The 22017-nt window shown below is 34.9% G+C and overlaps 1 protein-coding gene across 4 annotated transcripts; it reads right to left on the bottom strand.

The window, feature by feature from the left end:
• Positions 1 to 7472: 7472 nt before the first annotated feature.
• On the bottom strand, positions 7473 to 18878 carry LOC132644861 (auxin efflux carrier component 5-like). Of its 4 annotated transcripts, none has more exons than XM_060361504.1 (5): positions 18144 to 18878; positions 16341 to 16426; positions 15571 to 15728; positions 13436 to 13512; positions 7473 to 7856 (listed from the first exon to the last, which is right to left on the bottom strand). In XM_060361504.1, the coding sequence occupies exons 1-5, from the start codon at positions 18827 to 18829 to the stop codon at positions 7784 to 7786; spliced, it is 1080 nt and encodes a 359-aa protein (XP_060217487.1). In that variant the 5' UTR covers positions 18830 to 18878; the 3' UTR covers positions 7473 to 7783. The 4 variants fall into 4 exon arrangements, with proteins under 4 accessions (XP_060217487.1, XP_060217488.1, XP_060217490.1 ...); XM_060361505.1 differs by lacking the exon at positions 7473 to 7856 and adding an exon at positions 11227 to 12247; XM_060361507.1 differs by lacking the exon at positions 7473 to 7856 and adding an exon at positions 12218 to 12278.
• Between the last annotated feature and the right edge of the window lie 3139 nt (positions 18879 to 22017).

Genomic DNA, 22017 nt, shown 5'->3' with positions numbered 1-22017 from the left:
TCAGATGGGGCCCTAGGCCCTTTACAAATCAGTGTACCCTGTCGCCCATATCTGCTACCATGGTCGAAGCATACCTGGCCAAGGAGTTAAAACGGAGGCTATACTCTAGGGCACTCATACTGCCTTGCCTCAAATTTAAGAATTTATCGGCCCTAGCTCGCCGAACTTCTGGGGGCATATAATGACGGAGAAAAGCATCTACAAACTCTTGCTATACCGGGGGAGGTGCATTTGCTCCCCGTGAAGCCATCCATACCGTATACCACTGAATCGAAACATCTCTCAATCTATATAACGCTAACTCCACTGACTCGGTGTCTGAAGCATGTATCAATCGGAGCGTCCTTAGCATACCATCGATGAAATCCTGAGGATCCTCCTCCGTCTTTGACCCAAAGAATTCCGGAGGGTTCAAAGTAATGAAATCACAGGCTCTTGCACTAACAACCCTATCACCATACCCTGAACTGTACCCCTGAGCCTGGGCCGCAACCAATTGAGTCAATAAAGTAATGGCCTCTTTTACATCTTGGCCCGAAGCATTTGGTGGAGGAGCTGGAGGTGCTGGAGCTGGGGCTGAGGCTTCCTCACGCTCCTCAGAGACGGGCACTGTCTGGGAGGACTGAGATTGAGCCGCACCCTGGGACTCACTTTCCTCTACTACCAGTGGCGGTGCTTTCTTAGCCCGCTTCTCTGCCACCGTCTTGCCCTTTTGGGCTGCCGTAGTCTTTCCCTTTTTAGGCATCTCTGAAATACACAACACATGATTTAGGAGCAAGCAAATCCTACATCATAGCTCTATCGCACGATTCTTATGAAGAAAGAAGGTCATTTATTCTTAAAATGTCCGCAGCTTCTTGTTTATAAGTGTGGCGCGCAACACACCCATAACCAAGACTCTACTAGACACGGCTCGTAGACACACCCTAGGACTGAACTGCTCTGATACCACTTTTGTCACGACCCGACAAGGGGGCCGCGACGAGCACCCGGTGCTAGCCCACCCGGGCACCCCTTAGCTTACACTTATGCTTACATCTAGGTGAGCCACATAATTATACATGCATTTCCATTCATTCGTCAACTAATCCCATTTGGACAACAGCGCATTTATATCATCATAGGCATCTATGTCACATCAATGTACATGGGCCAACGTGGCCGACAAAATGATACACAAAACATAGGCCGACAAGGCCAAACACATCTACCCACACACACACATGTCTACGAGCCTCTAAGAGTATAACATATCACATTAGCGGGACAGGACCCCGCTATGCCCATAATATTATACACAAAAGAATGAGTACCCAAAAGATATGGCTCCGAAAGAAATGGAGCTCTCTATGTAATCTCCGAATAGGCAGCTATGGATCAAGTCTGTCTCCCTGTGCACCTGCGGGCATGACGCAGCGTCCACAAACAAAAGGACGTCAGTACGAAGAATGTACTGAGTATGTAAAGCATGAGCAACATCAATAAATAAGCATCATGAACAACATATGAAATAGCATAGGAAGGGGGAGACAATAATATCATCGTCATAGCGCTTACCTGCCTTTCGTAGGACTTTCCATTTTTCATACGTATTTGTACACCTACGTCATCATTCGTATTCCATAATAGTACTCGTACCATACTTGTGCTCATATTCGTATACATATCCTTATTCGTATTCTTATACATAGTTTTATCACATTCATATTCATATTATATATTTAGTCATTTCATATACATAGCATTTTACATAGCATACCCGACCTCATAGGATCGGTGTTTCATACATACTTGGCTAACCAAGGCTCAAGGTTACTCATACCTGGCCCTACCAAGGCTTCAGGGTTATCCGTACCATCTGCAGAGGTGTGCGCGCGTTTCGTAATCGTATATATACTTTATACATATTCATATACATATATCCTACCCGGCGTTATAAGCTCGGGGTGTCATTATAGCCCTTCGTAGGCACATGTAAGTATAATAGCCCGTAGGCACCTTTAGCATCATTATTATTATTATCATCGTCATCCCTATCATCATCATTTTCGCTACATCTATATCTTATACTTACTCGTCATATGGGGTGCGTAGTACAATCGTAGCACATATCGAGGATCGTGAGCTTATGAGCTCGGAGTGTCAATCGTTTGAATACAACATACTCATATAGAGGATTTAAGAGTTTGGCCAAGGAACCATGCCTTATGAAAGAAGGGTTAGCCTTACATACCTTTTCGTCGGAGTATTCTACACTTGCACGCTTCCTTCCAACGCTAGCGTCTATACCTTCATTAATATCATAACGATGGCCATTAGTCATTCACATTATCCACATTATCTAGATTCCTTAATTTGCCTCTAATTCACCCATATTCATGGTCATAACATCCAACTTCGTCCATTCGTCTAAAGTGTCTAGTTCATGATCTTAGTACCATTTATAATGCATTCATATCACAACACGACAACATTCATGATTCAATTCAAATTATTCCTCAAAATGTCACTATTCATCATTCATGACCTACTTGACCATATTTTCTACAATCCATGTATTTCAACTCTTCAATACCTTAAACATCATGTAAAAATCATGAATCTTACCTTAGAAGTTGTAGGAACAAGCTTTTATTAATAATACTCCACTTTGAGCAAAACCCTAGTTTTTCTCCATTTGGATTTCTTGACCTAGATGATCTTTGATGATGTTCTTACTCTTGATTCACCTTGTTTTATGTTGTTGATCCTTAAATATCCTTGAAAACTTGTATAATAAATGTAGAGAGAGGTTTTAGAGAGAAGTGGTGTAATGTTGTAATGAAATAAAATAAGTGTTGGTTCCCTTATTTAATGACTTGCAAAATCTGTGCTGAGGTGAACAGTGGTCGTCCATCATGGTTTACGGCCCGTATTGCAGTTTACGGACCATCCCTCGCGTTCGTCTTTAACCATTTCCAGAAGCAGAAGGTTTGGCTGCTTGCATGGTGATTTACGACCATGGTTTACGGGCCGTAAATCACTTTACGGTCCGTCCTCCAGGTCGTATTTTACCATTTCTCGGCTGGCAGAAAGTTGAAGCTGTTATATCCCGTATTTTTGAACCTCGGAGCATCTGCTGGGGTGGGGCCCACATACCGAGATTTTTTTTTGGAACATCTGAAAAGTCATATGAATCACATATGTAAAGTTAAACACAACTCATGAAGTACCTTTGGACCAAATCAAAGTGGAAACCCTCCAAACGAATATTTTTAAGAAAACGTTTTCGGGTGACCTGACTTTGGGGGGGCAAAACCTGTATTGTAAGTTTGGAATTTCGAAAATACCTTGAAATAGAAGTTGTAGATAATTGAATTAGCTTTCAATCCATAGGTCGTGGGTTCCCAGGTGACGTCGGTACAAGGAGTTATGAACGTTTTAAGGTCGAAAGGTCAGTGGGCTAGGCCCAACTCGGGACCAACCGAGTTGGCCCAAAAAAAAAAAAAAAATTAGGCCCAATGTTTAAGGGGTGGCCGGCCAAGTGAGGCCCAACCCATGGCTTTAATGAGTATTTCCATGTGCTAATTAATTATAAAGGGATCAATATCCCTTAGAAGGTTCAAGAGACTTAGAAGAGAAAGAAGAGCAAAACAAGAGCAAAAAAAAGAAGACCATTTCGGGTTTGAGGTGCAAAAATTCACCACCAAAAATCTTGCTCCTAAAATTTTTCTTTTGTGGTTTTCCTACTAAGTTAAGGTTCCTTTGTAACTTGGTATAGTTGGATTGGAGTGGGGAGCATTAGAATCACATCTCCAAGTGAAGAAGACTTGAAGAAAAGGTAAGAATTTCTACCTTTTTATTGTGTTATGAAGTTTTGATTGTGTTGTAGTATATAGAAATGTGTTGATTGTATGGAAAAATGGAAGTTTGCAAAGTGGGTGTGTGTTGTAGGTGTGTAGCCGTGGGTATGCACAATTGTATAGCCACAATGTGTTGAATTTATGTTATATTCTAGTTGTGATTGTGATGAAATGCATATGGGAATTGAAAGTTGGATGAATTTAGTTGATATTGGAAAAAATAGGCATATGGCCGTAGGGTGTATATGGTTTGGGATAGAAAGGAATTGAGTTGTTTAGTGTGTTAAAGTGTTGTTGTGATGTTTGTAATGTAAATGAAATTAGAATGATATAAGTTTGTATTGAATTGGAATGTAGAAACTTATGTCGTTTTAGTATGATTTTCCGACATTAAGGAAATGAAGTTGTTTGGTTGCTAATAGTGATGATCATTGATGAATTTGGAAGTTGGAAACTTGTTATGAAGTTGTATGCCAAAGATTTGATGTTTTGCATAAGTTATGACTTTGGCGGAAAGTTGTATATTATGTATATCGAGTGTATATCTTGAGGAAAACGATATGAAATGTTTCTAGAACTATATGGTGATGATCATGATTGTTGTTGAATGTGAAATTATTGATCTTAGTTGAAAGTTGGGTTGAATTGAAGATTATGTCAACTTGTGAGAAAAATGACTAGTTGAAGGATATTTATGTTTTTAATGTTCATTGTTGATATTGATGTTGTCGTTTGGGTTGTTGTTGATGATTTCTAGCCGAGTTGAATTCTCGGGGTGCTATATGTATAGGGGAAGTGCTGCCGAAATTTCGGTAGCCAAATATGCATTAAGTTGAAACTTTGGTATTCATAGCTTACAATTGGTAAACTTGACCAATTGCAGTTTTTCGACGAAACGGGAAGTGAGTTTGGAAAGGCTTAAGGAGCGTGAAAGGTATGTAAAGCAAACCCAATTCTTCCCTTGGCATGCCCTTAGTGTATTAGGGTCGGATCCGGGCCTCGAAGGACCTCTTGGCCCTCGGAATCCGCAAGACAAAATTTCAGTTTTTCCTTCAGTAGAATTGAACCATTTTGATACGCTTTTTCTGAAATTATGCAATTGTGCTCTAAGTTACTCAGAAAGTCATAGAATGTCTGTATAACCTTCGTAGATGATATTATATGTTTAGAGGGCACAATTTGAGCCCGCCACCTTATTTGTTCTGAGGCGGACCCACTATTTACGTTTTTGCCCCTAATGTGTTAAAGCTTCCTTTTTAAGCGATTTTTGAAAGAAATGTTTTAATTACCCTACTAATCGCTTAACGAATATTATTTTAAATATTCTGTTAAATATTATAAATTATTTTGACACTCGGAATGACTTCGGGAAAGTTATACTTCTGTAATTTATTATGATATCCGAAATACATTTATTATGATTCCGTCCGACCCCATTGGATTTGTTTGTCTTTGATACGCTTCATCGAGTCTTTGAAAACATTTATTATATTTTTAAATTGCATTAGTCTCTCACTACTCCATTCGTGGATGTCCCAATGTTTCCCACACTGAGCCCGGGCCAGGATATGTTGTCAAGCGTAATTCTCTGCATTGTTCGCCGCGTCCCGATGTGAGGGTGCAGGTATACGCGTACATGGGTCTGTGGAGTATGATGTGCCATGTCCGCCTATTCTGATCTGATCTGTTATGGCCATTTTGATATGATATTATATGATACGGGGCCACGCCCCTTTTCTGATTCCTCTGTATTGTGGCACCAGTGTCGGGAGGGTGACCACGTTCTGTCTGCCGAGTCCCGTGGCAGGGATCGGATATGATATGACATATGTTTCTGTACACATTCTGTCTGATTTGGAAATATGCATTTGACACTCTGGATTTTGTACCCATTTTCTGTAATCATTATGATTTGACTTCTGTGATTCCGCTTTACATATTCAGTACATATTTCGTACTGACCCCCTTTCTTCGGGGGCTGCGTTTTCATGCCGCGCAGGTACAGACGACAGGTTTGCTGATCCGCACGTTTAGGATCCCATTTCTGCTATTTTGGGGCGCTCTCTTCTACAGAGCCCATCTTTTGGTACAGTCTGTCACTGCTATCTGGATATGTACTTTGTTCAGGGTATGACGGGGCCCTGTCCCGTCTTATGATTATGATATGTTCTGTAGAGGTCTGTGGATACATCTGTGTGGGTTCTGTACATATGTTTGGGATGTTTTGGTTTTATGACAGCCTTATCGGCTTCTGTGTGCCAAGTCTGCTTTTCTGCTAAATTCTGTAGCATCCACTAATGTTGCTATTATATTACATTATTTTGATAATATGCTAAATTGGGTATCGGGTACGTATAGGTGCCCAGCTAGGGCACTGGTCGCGGCCCACGGAGTTGGGTCGTGACAGAAGCCTTGCATGGCAGTTTACGACCTGCAAGTTTACGGACCGTATACCAGTTTACGGTCCGTCCTAGCACTTTACGACCACTGGGCAGTTGCAATTCTGCAACTTCCCATATTTCTTAGACTTCTCATTTTAATCACCCACGTCCATGCACATGCATTGCTCACCTTATATCTCATCTTAATTTAGCCAACTTTCTCATCTCACATCGGATACCTTCGAAATCTCGCCTAAGGTCATCAAACGTCGTTTCTCGCTCATGGACATCATGCACTCATACTTATCACTAGTTCGTTCACTTATGTACCAACGGAAAAAAATTTCGAGGTGTAACACCACGGCAATAGGTTTCCCGATTGCTGAAGCAATGGAAAGCAAAGATCTCTTAGCAAACAGATCAGTCGATAGGTTTGGAAACGAAATCCATACTTCCACACGTGAAGTCTCCTACTTAGGGTTGAATCCAATAGTCCATCGGAAAATCCTAATTTGATTGTCTTTGCCATTGTGCATGAAATAATTCACGCCTCTTGATAATGTAGCCATAAAATCATCATATTGATCCATACGAATAAAAAGTTATCTTTGAGCAAGCAACCCGACGAGACAATGTCCCTTAATGCCACAGAAATTAGGCAAAATCGATCTTAAAGTTGGAAAATCCGGTGATCCCATATATAGTTTAACCACAATGGCTTGATGAAGTCCCTCCTCCCTAGCGAAAGCTTGTTGTTCATCCAACGTAAATTTTAATGTAGGAATTCCATGAACAATTTCAATAGGTATCAAACTAGTTTGAGGAAAGTTAACGATTGTTTTTGTTTGATTCAATCTGTCGGCATAAGTAGGGTTTGTATTGGTGTTTGTAGGGTTTTGGGGGTCTCTCCTGTAGCCAAAGGCTGGGGAGAGACTGTGGCAACCATGGCTGCCCTAAATCTCCATGGTCTCAAAGGAGAGAGGCAATAGGAGAGAGCCTAGGGTTTAGGAGGAGACAGATTTGGGACGATAAGTTGTTCACATTAAAGAGTATGTCATGAGTAATGGCAGAGGTTAAAATCCGACTTGAACCTAAGTTATTAGAACTCAAGTGCGGAGGCGAAGTCAGGATTTGAAGTTTGTGAATTCGGGGTTCTAAATCTATCATGTTATTGGGTTCTAAATTAATAATTTAAAAATATTTAACAAAGAATTTAATACATATCTATGGTTCAGACCAAAGCTACTAGGTTCGATCGAACCTACGCCCGTAGGGCTAGCTCCGCCCCTGGTCAAGTGCTATCAAAAGTACTAAATTTAGATGGAATCGGTATTAAAATGTCTCATCCTCTCTGATCACCACCAACTACATGGCACAACCCCAACTGCCAACACATGCATTTTACATTCCTTTTTGCTTTAGATTCTGAAGGAGTTCTGAAATTCTAATTGGATAAGAACAATTGTTACAAATTAACAATTACAGGCAAAGTTCTACCCACTAACTAATAGCATTCCTACTAAATAATTAATGATAATAGCCTGCTCGGGGAGATCGATCTTAATGCATAATATCCAAAACTGCATAATATGCTATCAACAGCGGTAAGGAAATGATGGTGCCAACAATGACCCTGAAATTAAGAAAAATGGAATATCATTAATAATTTGTTATATATAACTTTTACAAATTCAAGAGAGAGTAGCATAATGCTTTTGATTTTTTTTCCCCCCCCAAAAGATCAACCAAAATCTAGTAATGTCAATAGCGCGCACTATTTTCAAATTTGATCTAAGCAGCTTTGTACATTTTTGCATATTCCAATTAACAATTTAAATATAACAAGATTTGTTGGGATTTAAATTCACCAAGTAATGAGCTTTAAAGGTGAAGTGTGAATTGGGAAATGGAGGAAAACAAAATTGGAAGAAAGTGAAATTTTAAAAATGTAACTTTTCCAAGTGAGCATTCTTCCACATTGGTGGTGGAAAGTGATATGTGTGTGCTTATATTTAGAAGCACGTCTTCTAGCTCATAAAGAGTTAAGAAGAGGATCTCCCCTCACGCCGTTGTCGTCGCTCGGCTCGGCTTCGGGTTTGGTCAAATGATCTGATTGATAATCTTTTTGGACTAAATTTATTTCTTAAATTCTATTATTTATTTTCCCTTAATAGTTTTTTGCGCGGATTTTAATTAAATTAAATTCGCATACATTGATTTAATTCCCAACAGTAAAAACTGGTATTATTACCGAACAGACACAACGCGCGATGAACAAGTATGCCCTCACCTGTTCACAAACAAACTTCTAGCTATAAATTCCGAGGCTTCGCCTCAGTTTTACACACTGAGAAATTTCCAGAAAAACAAAATTGCGTTGTTACTCCCCCCCCCCCCCCCCCCCCCCCTCTCTTCTGCATTCTGCATAATTTTTCAAACCAAACAGTAAGCGTCCAGTGTGATTTGCTGCTAATTTTGAGTTCGCCGAAGTTCTGTAATTTGCATTGCCGCTATTACAGAATAGTTTTTCAGTTCTATCCTGGTAGAAATTAATCTGTTAACCTTGGCAACTGTGAGGGGATTAGATTTCTTAAGGACACACAAGAAACTTGTGGGCTCGAAAATTTCTACTTCTTCTAATTTCTGTCCTTAAGATTTTTTTGTCTTTAGATTCTTATAACAAAAACTGGTTTTGTTAAAATACTGTCTTGAACACATAGATATAACAAGCTTAAGAAATCTAATATTGTTTGATCTTTTGTATTCTGTGTGTGTTGGAGATTAAAGTTTTCATAACTTTCTGCTCCGCTTTTGAGATTAAAGCATTCATGCTTTACACTTGTTTACTCGATTCGAAGAATATAAAAACTTCATCGAGTAATTAACGTTTGTTTTCAGTTCGTATATATAAAAACTTCACTGATTTATTAACGTTTGGCTTTCGGTTTGAAGATATAAAACCTTCACCGATATTGTTTAATTATGTTTGTGTTTGTCAACAAAAATAGGAGACCCAACTCCGATTCTGAATGCTATTGCTACTGCCACACCAATCACCGTGGCTGGTTCTACAAGCAATGTTGCCTCCTCCAGTCGTGCTGCACCGGCACCCCCTCCGGCAGAGAAGCCTGGAAAATTCATCGGGATTGATTTCAAACGATGGCAACAAAATATGTTCTTTTACTTAACGACTTTAAGTCTACAAAGGTTCATTAAGGAAGAAGTTTCGGTTCTACCCGAATCAACTCCTGAAAATGAACGCTTCGTTGTGATTGGGGCTTGGAAGCACTCGAATTTTTTGTGTAAGAACTATATACTTAGCAGACTGGAGGATGATCTTTACAACATCTATAGTAATGTGAGAACTTCGAAAGAACCTTGGGATGCGTTGGAAAAGAAATATAAAATGGAGGATGTCGGATTGAAGAAGTTTATAACCACTAAGTTCCTGGACTTCAAAATGGTAGATGGAAAGTCTGTTGTTACTCAAGTTCAAGAGTTGCAGGTTATCATCCATGATCTCTTGGCTGAAGGTATAAGTTTAATTAATACTTCTGCCAAGAGTATTAAGTGTGCTATTACTTACATACTATTTATTGTAGGTTTGGTGATTAGTGGCGCGTTTCAAGTTATGGCAGTAATAGAGAAGTTTGCCTCTTTTATGGAAGGACTTCAAAAATTACTTGAAACACAAACGAAAGGAGATGACGCTGGAAGATCTCACCATTCGGTTGAGAATCGAGGAAGATAACAAAGCGGTAGAAAAAAAGGCTAGTGGGAGGTTGATAAGTTGGTATTTTACCAACTTATCTCTTCTTTAATCTTATATTTTTGCTATATTTGCTTGAGAAAATAGTGTATTTAATATCATTTACATCTATTTTACAGGTCTTATGTGATTTAGAAGTGATCAGAAGAAACCAAGTGAAAATTTAGTCAAAAAGAGGCCAAATGGGACAGTTTTGGACAGTTTTGCAAAAACGGGACAGAACTGCAAAAAACGGGCAGAACTGCAAAAACTGAAAGTTGGGGCATATTTTGTCATTGTTTTGACTTGGAAAAATCTGGGCATAAAGAGAGGCTTAGGGCAACAAAACAGGATCATCTTTGGCTCAACACAAGTCCTTGGAGGCTAGGGTTTCACACCAACACATTGGAGGAGAAGATTGGAAGCACTTTAATGAGATATTCTTAATCCTTTCTTCAATTTCTTGTTTGGTATTGAATATTTATGTGTGTAGTATTTCATTTCAATACTTGAACCTTGTTTATGGAAGTATATATTGTTTAAGTTTGGATTGAATCTCTTGTTTTGCTTATGTGTTGAATGATTTTATTCCTAATGAAGTGAGTTATTGTTTCTTTAATTAATCTCATTTTGAATTATTCTTAAGGGAGTAGCTAACCCTAAGACTTGCCCATTTATTTCGGTTTAAACTTGGAAGAGGCAAACTCGGGATTGGGAAAGATTAATTAACAAGAATTTGGGGCGTTAAACCTCATCTAATGGAAATCGACCTAGGAATAGGCGACACCACTTGTAGCCATATTCGGGTATTCTTAATGCTCCTAATTGCTTTAGGGATATTCAATTAGGTAGTCTAGTTAGTCTTCGGAAGAAGCTAATTTAGAGTCATTATCCGAGGCTAAGTAATATAAACTCACCATTATTTGTAAATCATGAAATACATTGGATCGTTACTTGAGCGTAGTTTCCCTTGTATCCATGCTTGTGGCCATTGATCATTTTACTTGCTTTCTAGGTTAGTTTACATTTTTGCATTAGTTATAATTTTCTCTCAAACAAAACCAAAATATTATCCATAGTTTGGATTTAGCGTAGTTGGTGAAAATTCCTACTTTTCCTACTCGCCTACATATTGTTCTCTGTGGGATTCGACCCCGACTCATAGTTGGGTAAATATATTTGCATACGACCGTGCCCATTCTAATTAATAGGGTGGATTTGGACGTTATCAGAGGTCAGTAATGGGGGAGCATATATTGTTGAAACTGTTCTAAAAAATCTTAAAAAGAGGAAAAAGGCGTCAGGACCAAGGAACTATCCTGACAAGAAGAGATTCAAGGGAAACTGCCACAATTGTGGAAAACTCGGACACAAAACTGCAGATTGTCGTGCTCCGAAAAAGGAAAAGAAAAAGGGTCAAGCTAATATGATTGAAACAAATAAGGAAGTTGATGACTTGTGCGCTATGTTGTCTGAGTGCAATCTCGTGGGAAATCCTAAAGAGTGGTGCATCGATTTTGGCGCCACTCGCCACATTTGTGCTATTAGAGAAGCATTCTCTACATATGCTCCCACAGTTTTTCATGCATAATAGAGTCATTCCCCATTCATGTGGAGGATTGTTGGGATTTAAAGTCACCAAGTATTGAGCTTTAAAGGTGAAGTGTGAATTGGGAAATGGAAGGAAATGAAATTTTGGAAATGTAATTTTTCCAAGTGAGCATTCTCCCACACTGGTGGTGGAAAGTGATATGTGTGTGCTTATATTTAGAAGCACATCTTCCAGCTCATAAAGGGTTAAGAAGAGGATCTCTCCTCACGCCGTCGTCGTCGCTAGGTTCAGCTTAGGCTTCGGTCAAATGATCTGATTGATAAATTTTTTGGACCGAATTTATTTCTTAAATTCTATTATTTATTTTCCCTCAATGGTTTTTGCGCGGATTTTAATTAAATTAAATTCATAGACATTGATTTAATTCCCAACAGTAATAATTGATATTATTACCGAACAGACACAACGCGTGATGAACAGGTATGTCCGCACCTGTTCACAAAAAAACTTCTGGCTATAAATTCCGAGGCTTTGCCTCAGTTTTACACACTAAGAAATTTCCAGAAAAACAAAACTGCATTGTTACTCCCCTCTCTCTTCTGCATTCTGCATAATTTTCAAACCAAACAGTAAGCATCCAGTGTGATTTGCTGCCGATCTTTGAGTTCACCGAAGTTCTGTAATTTGCATTGCTGCTATTACAGAATACTTTTTCCGTTCTATCCTGGGAGAAATTAATCCATTAATCCTGGCAACTGTGAGGGGATTAGATTTCTTAAGGACACACAAGAAACATGTGGGCTCGGAAATTTCTACTTCTTTTAATTTTTGTCCTTAAGATTTTTCTGTCTTTAGATTCTTATAACAAAAACTGATTTTGTTAAAATAGTGTCTTGAACATAGGGGCGGACCCACATATAGATTTCAGGTGCTCGAGCACCCATTGACCCCGACGGAAACTTTATATACGTATATAGAAAATATTGGAAATTGGATATATTGCAAGTGTGCGCACCTACTGACCAAAAAGTCTGATGGGTGCTTTGGCGCTGAAGTTGAAGTTTGAGCGCGCTGGTGCCCTCCAGCGAGGGTTCGAAACCATGCTGCAACGATTTTTAAATAGAAAAAAGGCAAATGATCTTTCTTTTTAATGGAAAAAACGCAAACCGGAACTTCTTCTTTTATGTTTAATAACGTTGACTCTTCTTTTTATACCTTTTCACACTTTTTGCTTACCTTTTCTTTGTTGTTTTTTAACTTTTCCTATTTTGTATTTCATTCACTAACTAAATCATAAAAACATTAGTAGGTTTCTAGAAAGAAAACACCAAAGAAACCCTTCTTGGCTTCTCCAGCTTCTTGGTCGATCGTAGAACGAAATTTTTTTTTTAAAAAAAAACAACGTAATAAGATTAGTATTTTGATAAGTAAGATATTTACTTATTTCTCTGAAAATATATTTATTCGTACCGAGCACACACTAAAGCTAGAGACTTTGGGTATAAGTACAACACGCTAGAAGTTTTCTTTTGGTAAGGATATATTAATCGTAGGTTTCTTATTAACTTTCATTGTCGCGTTCGGATGCACTTATACTATGTGATTGGTAGCAACTTTATGTTAAAGGAAGTGAGCACCCACGATGATAAAATCCTGGATCCGTCACTGCTTGAACACATAAATATAACAAGATTCAGAATAAACTAATTCGCTCGATTTTTTTCATATTGATTTATATATATAGAATAGATAATTTGTGGAGCGAAAGCGGGAGAGCTCTAAAGTTCATTTTTACTCAAGGTGACAAATAATTATTCCTTTTCCAAAAAGGACAGTTTTTTTTTGTTTAAAGACATTCATATATCAATTGAAATAACTAATTTAAATTATTAATAAGTTAAATAGGACTTACGCAGTGCTAAGTACGTCTGCATGTAGTCCATATTCTTGGGCATAAACGAAAGAAGTCAGTGCTTGGGGCAATGCTGCCTGCAAGAAGATAAAATAGAAGAGGTAGTAATTCATTTAAACAAATAAATTTATTACACTTGATTTTAAGAACCATAACAATGTTATGGAATCTATTTTTACTCTTTTAAATATAATGTACCCGTTATCTAATTTTCTTTAACATATATAAAAGTCTAAATAAAAATATATGACCACAAATGTTTCTCGACATCAGTGCGTGTTTTAAGAGGCGGAGGCGCGAGACGAGGCATTTTACACAGCACGGGGCGAAGTGTAAACCTCGAGACACAGAGCGTAAGTCCCATGGATCTTCAGGGCGTTAGTCTCATGTATCTTCAATTTTATAATTTTATTACTAAGAAAATAAGTAAAAGAAAAAAACTAATTAAAATTCTGCAAATAAATAACCAATTATATACAAATAATTATTATTACTATAATTATTATTTGAGAGAGTAACCACACAAAAAGTGATGATAGTGTCCGTCCATCCCCAACTAATATTTGCACTGATTTTTGTTTATATTTCAAAGAAGGAAAAGGATAAAAGGTAAAAGCATGAAAAAATAGTGGATCGCTATCCTATCAATTTTAGGCATAATCATCACAAAAACTATTTATACAGTGTTATTTTCTATGAGAGTTACTTTATTCATTTATATATTTTAGGAAAAATCACTACAACTAGTATAAAATATTAATATAATTACACAATTAATTAAAAAAAATAAGATCTATAGCAAAGATAATTTTAAAACAAAAAAAAAAAACGTTCGGGATGTACGTTTTTAGGCCGGGAGCTTAGGCTTTTGCTCCCGGGGCTTACGATCCAAATTCTAGGGCATACACCCTATGTATCTAGGCCTTTCATTTGTGCCCTGGAGCGTTTTTGGTACGCCGAGCCCCGCGCCCTAAAGACGCCTCTGAAAACACTGCTCGAGATATGCTATAAACTCATAACTTAATTTCATTTCTTATATATCTTGATAATCCTGTCGGGACAAAAGTAGACACCAAATTTTCAAATTATAGCTCCTCATTTGAGCTATATTTAAATCCTTGTATTAATGTGGTTATATTTTAAAATACGCAATTTATTCTTAAATAGTAAAACAAAAGAAGTGACTGTAGTCCTTTTTAATTCTCAACTTAATTGATAGCCGTCTGAAGTGCTTCTGCCAATACTGCAACACGCATGCATCTCGGTAAGCTAAGTGGGTAGGTGAATAAGTAAGAAGTTGAGGTCTAATTAAATACTCTTTCTTAGTTAATGATTTCATTAGGGATAAAAAAGAAAACATGAGTAAAATGGATCGAAAGAGTATTAATATTTCCTCATGTGTTCACTTTTGACTCTGGTAATGAAAGCACTTTATATAAGTTGCTTCCTATGTTTTTTTTACTTGATCTATATTGACTTGACAGTCCCTTTAAGAAGTTCCTTTAAGAAAGTATTTATTAAAATTTATTTTACTAAATTAATCTTATTAATTTTGCTTTGAAAATATGAGTTTGACTATTAGTTCTTTATTTATATTTATGTAATTAGTTAATGATCATAAGGATAATATTGAATAATAATAATAATAAATCTCTCTTGATTTGCTAAATTGGACAAGTAAAAAGAAAAATTTATCGTTAATATAAGTGTCAAGTAGAACGAAATGGAGGAAGTAACAAATTTACTAATATAAGAACTAACGAATATTTCATCAGTTGTTTTTTCTTTTACTTGTCCCGTATACTGAAGATAATTTTTTCTTTAATTTATTCATTTAACAAATTAAGAAAGAATTAATTTTTTGCTTCAATTATATTCTTATCATTAAGTAACCATCTTCTTAAATTTCCAAATTAGAGTTAATACGGGTTACTGTAAAATAATTATTTAATTAATATTCTTTACAGCAAATTGCTCAATGCAAGCTGGACAAGCAAAATGGAACAGAGAGAATATTATGCAATTATAGAGGTAAATGATATGCCAACGAAATTCTAAGCCTTTTATTCTATGTACTGACAAATTAAAAATATTTACACAAATTATATATAGACATTAGTTTGTGGTTTAATTACCTGGAGGATAGCAATGCGCAAAACATTTCCATGCAAGCCCAAAACAACACAGCCGAGTGCCATAGTTGCTGGTCCAACGACAAACCTCAAAACCATAGCATAAATTGTCAATGCAGCTCCACATGCAATTATCTTCCCTTGCAAAGCCATGAATAATCCTAAAAGTAAAATAAATAAATAAATAAAACACTCTTGTTTAGTGAAAAGAATGGCATTAATAGCCGGATTAGCCATGCTTTTTTAAAGTTAAAAGTGTATATTTTTTTAAGAAGTACTTATTTTAGAGTTGAGGCGTTTCACTAAGTTTTTAGAAAACAAGAACAAGTATTTTTTTTTTTGTAGTAACTGGAACTATTTTTTTTTAAGTTGAAAAAATTAGCTTCTTTCCGGAAGCACCCTTTGAAAGCTTGTCAAGCATAGATTAATGTTGTTTTAACATTCATAAAAGTGTATTCTAAATTGATTAGGCAAACACAAATTATTACTTTTCAAAGGTAAATTTTTGAAAAATACTTTATATAATAGTAATCTTTTCAAAATAAACACATTATAAAAGTTTGGTAAATAAATATAGATTTCGATGTTTTTAATGAATAGTCGTCTTCGGTCAAAAACAGTTCGTAAAAGAACGAAAGTGATTGTTGGTAAAACAAAACTATCAGAAGTTATTTAAAGCTAGCTGTTTCATTAAATTAAGGATCAAAAGTTATTAAATGCTACATTAAAAGGAAGAACTTTTATTGCTGCTCCAACTGTTTAAAAACACTTACCCATACTAAACATTGCAACGCCACTACCAGCCTTTGACATTATCAAGATAGATCCCTCTATTATGCTTGGCATTTCAAATTTCCACCTGAAAAAAAAAAAAAAAAAACATAAAAGTAATATAAGTAACTGCCTGATTCAATTAATTAATCGAATATTGTTTATCTTTAACTGTTTTGGACTGGAAAGAAAAACACTTTAGTACAACTAAACACGAAAAAGTGAAGGATATCATCTTTTAGGAAAAGTACTCTGTAGATGAAATTTACTAAAATTATCTAGTTTATTACAGATAGTCTGAATAGGGGATTCAAGAAAATATTAAAATGTCACGCCTTAGATTTGGACAATAGTAAAATTTACTAAAAATATTAATTTACTAAATATATCTAGTTAGTTACAAATAGTCTGAATAGGGGATTCAAGAAAATATTAAAATGTCACATCTTATTTGGACAATAGTAAAATTTACTAAAAATATCTAGTTAGTTACAGATAGTAGGATGTACATGGACTGGGTTGATTCGGATTTTTTAAACATCAAACCAAACCAAATCAAACCAATTGCTCGGGTTTTTAAATTTATACATCAAACCAAACCAATAAAATTCAGGTTTTTCAACCTGGGGTTTTTTCGGTTTTTTTTTTTTTTGGGAATAGTCTTGATACAAAACATATAACTTTTACTTCAAATATTTCTTTAGTCCTAGTAAGACACAACATATAATAAAGGTGTTTCTTAAGAAAATAACACAAAATGTGAGAAGATTGATGACATTGTATTAAAACATTCAACAAAAGATAATAAAAATCGGTTAAAATAGATATTGCTAATTAATAAGCCATAAAGAAAATGACCATAATCTAAAAATACTAAGTCATGCTAAAATAAGTACGGCTAATAAGTATTAATTACATGACAAAGAAAAAGACTTAAGTTATGTATTTTCACTTCTAAACCAATTATGCAAAACTAAAGAATAGATATCCAACATTATTGTCTTCCTAGTGGTAAATTGAATTTCTTTTGTTAGCATTAGTGTTAAGTTGGTTTTGATTTGGACTTTATTTGAATTACTACCCATATGATATAAAACTTATTGACATTCAAAATTTAAGTTCAAGCTTGAATAGTATGATAATAGATTAAAAAAAAATCAAAAAAAACTTAAGAAATATTTATAAATTACATTACAAATAAATATTTTTATGTATAAAAAATTGAGTACATGTAATGTCGGGTTGGTTTGGTTCGGTTTGACTTTTTTTAGTTAAAACCAAACCAAACTAATGATGATCGGTTTTTTTTTCAACACCAAACCAAACCACTAATCGAATTTTTTTCTCGGTTTATCGGTTTGGTGCGGTTTGTTGGTTTACTTTGTAGACCCCTAACAGATAGTCTGAATAGGGGATTTAAGAAAATATTAAAATATCACACCTTAGATTTGGACAATAATTAAAATTGACTAAAAATATTAAATTGACTAAAAATCTCTAGTTAGTTACAAATAGTCTGAATAGGGGATTCAAGAAAATATTAAAATGTCACACTTTCTAATGTCAAGGCTATTAAAATTTTATATATGTACAAAATATTTATTTTTTCGTATTTGCATAGTATGACTTTCTGATGAAGGTGTTGAATCACCTTCAATGCATAGAGCTCTGCAACTGGTTCTTGGTTCGAGCCTCATAGTTGTTTCCATTTTTTTAAAAACAAATCTACATGCTTAGTGCATAAAGAAATTAAATTGACACGTAAAGAGATAATAATTAAATAAATAAAATATGCATGTACATACCTGCTAGCTAAAAGAGCCCAAAAGAGACCAAGAAAACAAGCATAAGAATTGGGATTCTTAGCAAGTTTAATAGAAACAGCTTTAATCAATGGCCAAAACGCTAGCGCAGCATTATTATTATTCCTTATTTGGGCAGTAGTATTTCCTTCCAAGTCACTAACACTCCCCAATTCAACAGAATTATCAATTACATCATCAACATTATTATTCATCTTTGTTTTCCAAAACTCAAGTGCAAACAACAAAGAAGTAAGCCATAACAAAGCTTGAATCACAGCAGCTTGAACAACAAGATCAACCCCTAAATTCCCATACATGGCCTTCATCAATGGGACACCAACAACAAGTGTGTTATTCAATGTGGACAAAGAAAAAGTTGTTATTGACCAAGAAAAGCTCCCCTTTTTGTAAAAATTAGCCCATAAGGCGAGAATCAGGATCACTAAGACTTTAGCAATTAGGTCTCCGGTTAAAAAGAGGTAGTTGAGGTTGTAAGGATCGATGTTAGCTATGAATTGGAAACCGAAAAATGGGAGGATGAAGAAGCAATTGAATTTGTTAATGGTATCACATTGGTCTGGCTTGAACATGTGCCACCATTTTACTGAACCATAGCCTAAAATGAGTGCTACATAGAGTGGCATCATGGCCACCACCACCTTGTATATATCTTCCCAACCTATCATGTTTAATTAATTTGCGAAGAAAGTTTTGTGAATTTATATGTATCTACAGGTTGTTATTAGGTGGGGGTTTTCATGGGTGTATATATAGAGAAAAAAATTGGAGGTTTTAACTCAAATGGTCCCTTAAATTTGAAGGTAAGTTTTGGTTTCATCCCTATTGTATTACTTAGAGCACATATGACCTTTTAGTTGGTAAAACTAAGCAAGTTTGGTCCAATAGACGGCATATAATTAAATTCAAATGGACCATTAAAACTATCGAAAAGAACAATTTTTATAAAAATGGACGAAAGAGCCGACACATTTTATATTAATCGAAGAACTAGCCTGTAAAATGAAAAAGAAGAGAAATTAGGAACATCACTAGCTTGCATTTTGAACCTTTTAGAATTGTATAATCTAGCTATTCTTGGTAGGTAATTTGTAAAATTTGAGTAAAATTTGAGTTTCACTTGGTCACGTGCTTAATATAGAAAATGATCTCGATAGAGATCGATTCTCGCATTTCACTTTTCCCCTCCCAATTCATCTCTAGTCACTAAAACAAAATAAGTTTGACATGAATAGAAACATCGCAATTTTTTTTTCTTTTCTTGAAAGAGTTTCATCCACAAAGAAATATCTATACTCTTACTTCTTTTCCATCAAATCCTGAGTTCATTTTGCTTCTTCTAATCATCGAGCCTAATCAACTACTCTTTTCAACTATGGTTGTAGGGGGATGAATTTGGACAAGAACACTCTAATTGCGATCTTCATTTAGCTTCGATTATATAAAATTAAACATAAGACATTTTCATTAGTGTTATAAATGATCATTTGGTTTAAATGCCCGTAGGGTCTAGTAACAATATATAGTCACACTTCTCTATAACAATATTCACATATAACAACACCTCTTTATAATAGCTAAGATTTTTTGGAACCGATTTTTTATGTTATATTTTACTTCTCGATAACAATATTTGTCCTATAACAACAACAACCAACTCTATGATAGGACACTCTTTGTATAATTAACCCCATATAACAATTATCTTCTTTTTTGGTAAAATAATTAACCATCTTTATAAAACAAAAAATATAGAATATCTATGATTACCGGTAATAATAAGTGTAGAGATTTTGGCCAAATAGTTAATTTAATACCTTAATTTACTATATCTATAACAGAATATTAAATATTAATACATATTTGTAATCTAAAAATTTCATTGTCTTCTATTTTTATTTACAAATAATTTTCAAAAAAAAAAATTGTGAATAAGGAGTACGAATCCTATTCTTTAGAGCAAGCAAAGAGACTAATCTTTGATTCTTTCTAATGGTTTTAAATAAGCTACAATTATAATTTCTTCCATCATTCTTGAAAGAATTTAATTTTCAGATAGATTTAAAATGTGTACCTTAGAGCTTAAAACTTTATACATCCAATTATGAATTTGTTGAAATTGTGTTAACTTTCTTTAATGTTTAGTTAGTGAAATTTGCATATCTTTGATACTACACAATTAAATAATTTTGTTATTTTTATAACATTAAAAAATAAAAATAAAATAGATTTTATGCATTTTTTTTGCCTATAACAGTTAACTATTATTTAAATGATAAATGTTATTAGAGGTGTATAACAACCCTTCTTTATAACAATCAAAAAATTTCGTACCGAAACGATGCTGTTATAAATAGGTTTGACTGTATATCTATTGTTGTCATGCTTAATTTCTTTTTTCCATTTTTCTTTTCTCCCTTGTTTTTGTTATGCATATTGCATGATCTAGTAAACATAAAAACTAATACTAAATCTAAGAGTTCATTAATTAGCTTTTCATCAGCCGATACTTTTAATTACTTCCATGATTTCATTTTTTTGCGCGGATTGTCCTTCAAAGGCGCTGGTCTTTAATTTTTACCCCTCAAATTGCTGGTCTTTAATTTTTGTTCTTCGCTTAATATTCCAAGGTTTGGGGTTCGAATCCCGAGTTAGTAAAAAAAATCGCAAGGCAAACTTTTATAGCAAAATTAGGCCTATTCGAACAAAAATTAAGCCTTAAGGCAGAATTTTACAAATTTTCAGCTGAGTTAAAAACTTCTTTTTTTTTTTTTTTTTTTTGGTCTTATTGCAAACCTCTATCTTATGGTAGAGTTTTGCCTTATGCCTGAAGGCAAAAGTCTACCTTAAGGTAAAGTTTGAAACTCTGACTGATAAAGTAAAATTTGCAGTCAAACTCTGCCTTGCAATTTTTAAAAAAAAATTTTTGACCGATCGAGGTTCGAACTCGGAACTCAGAAGTTTTATGCGAATGACAAAATTAAAATCAGCAATTTGAGGGACAAAAATTAAAGACCACCACAAATAAAAGCGATCATGCAATTGCCCCATGATTTTAGACCATGAGAATAGGGCCTTATGCGAAACAATCACTCTTCTGATCATTTAATTTGTGGGCAAAAAACATATATATACATAGTAAGAGGGTGTATTTACAGAAAATGACGATAGTTTTCAGTTTACAAAATATATCAATGGATTTGTTAAAATATCTATACGAATCAGGTAAATTAAAAAGAAGCAAATAAAACACATTAAATAAGGTAAGAAAACTGCTTTCCTTATTTTTCCACTTTTCTCTCTCCATTCAAGATTAATAGATATTTTTCCCTGATTTTCTCCAACTTTTGCTTCCTTATTTCATCAACTTTTCTCTTCCCATTCAAAATTAAGATATATTGTTCCCTAATTTTCTCCAACTTTTACTCAAAACGTATATTCTAATTGGTAATTTTTATGTATAAAGTTCATATACCAGAAAACATATATGTATAATTTTTGTATGCCATATGTATAACTGTATAAATTCGTTATAATTTTATATATGAAATATGTATAAAAATTGTATGTGTATTTTGATTATGATAAAGGACATATAAATGGTATAAAATCTGGAAATCGTGTCTATCATGGAGGGAGAGAGAGAGAGAAAAAAAAAACTTTTTAAAAAGAAGAAGAAGTTGATTGGTAACTATCCTAAAATTAAGCCACATTTAAAATCAGTTTTTCTTCCTTAAAAAAAGCCTAAAATTGTGGGTATCCCATTAAGCCCAAATCTGGTATACTTTGTAATTTAGTTGGTATGTTTTGTAAATAAGAAAAAAGTATCCTTATGTTTTGTAATATATTCTTAAGT

Source organism: Lycium barbarum, chromosome 6 (genome assembly GCF_019175385.1).
Source record: "Lycium barbarum isolate Lr01 chromosome 6, ASM1917538v2, whole genome shotgun sequence".
Lineage (NCBI taxonomy): Eukaryota > Viridiplantae > Streptophyta > Magnoliopsida > Solanales > Solanaceae > Lycium > Lycium barbarum.
This window is presented reverse-complemented; position numbering and strand designations above follow the sequence as displayed.

What these genes read in the sequence shown, in the direction of transcription:
- LOC132644861 (XM_060361503.1), bottom strand. Translation starts at nt 18,829, where the DNA reads ATGATAGGTTGGGAAGATATATACAAGGTGGTGGTGGCCATGATGCCA. An exon ending in CGTTGCAATGTTTAGTATGG is followed by an intron (nt 15,729 to 16,340) that starts GTAAGTGTTTTT and finishes TTTTACTTTTAG; the next exon opens with GATTATTCATGGCTTTGCAA. An exon ending in TGCGCATTGCTATCCTCCAG is followed by an intron (nt 13,513 to 15,570) that starts GTAATTAAACCA and finishes ATCTTCTTGCAG; the next exon opens with GCAGCATTGCCCCAAGCACT.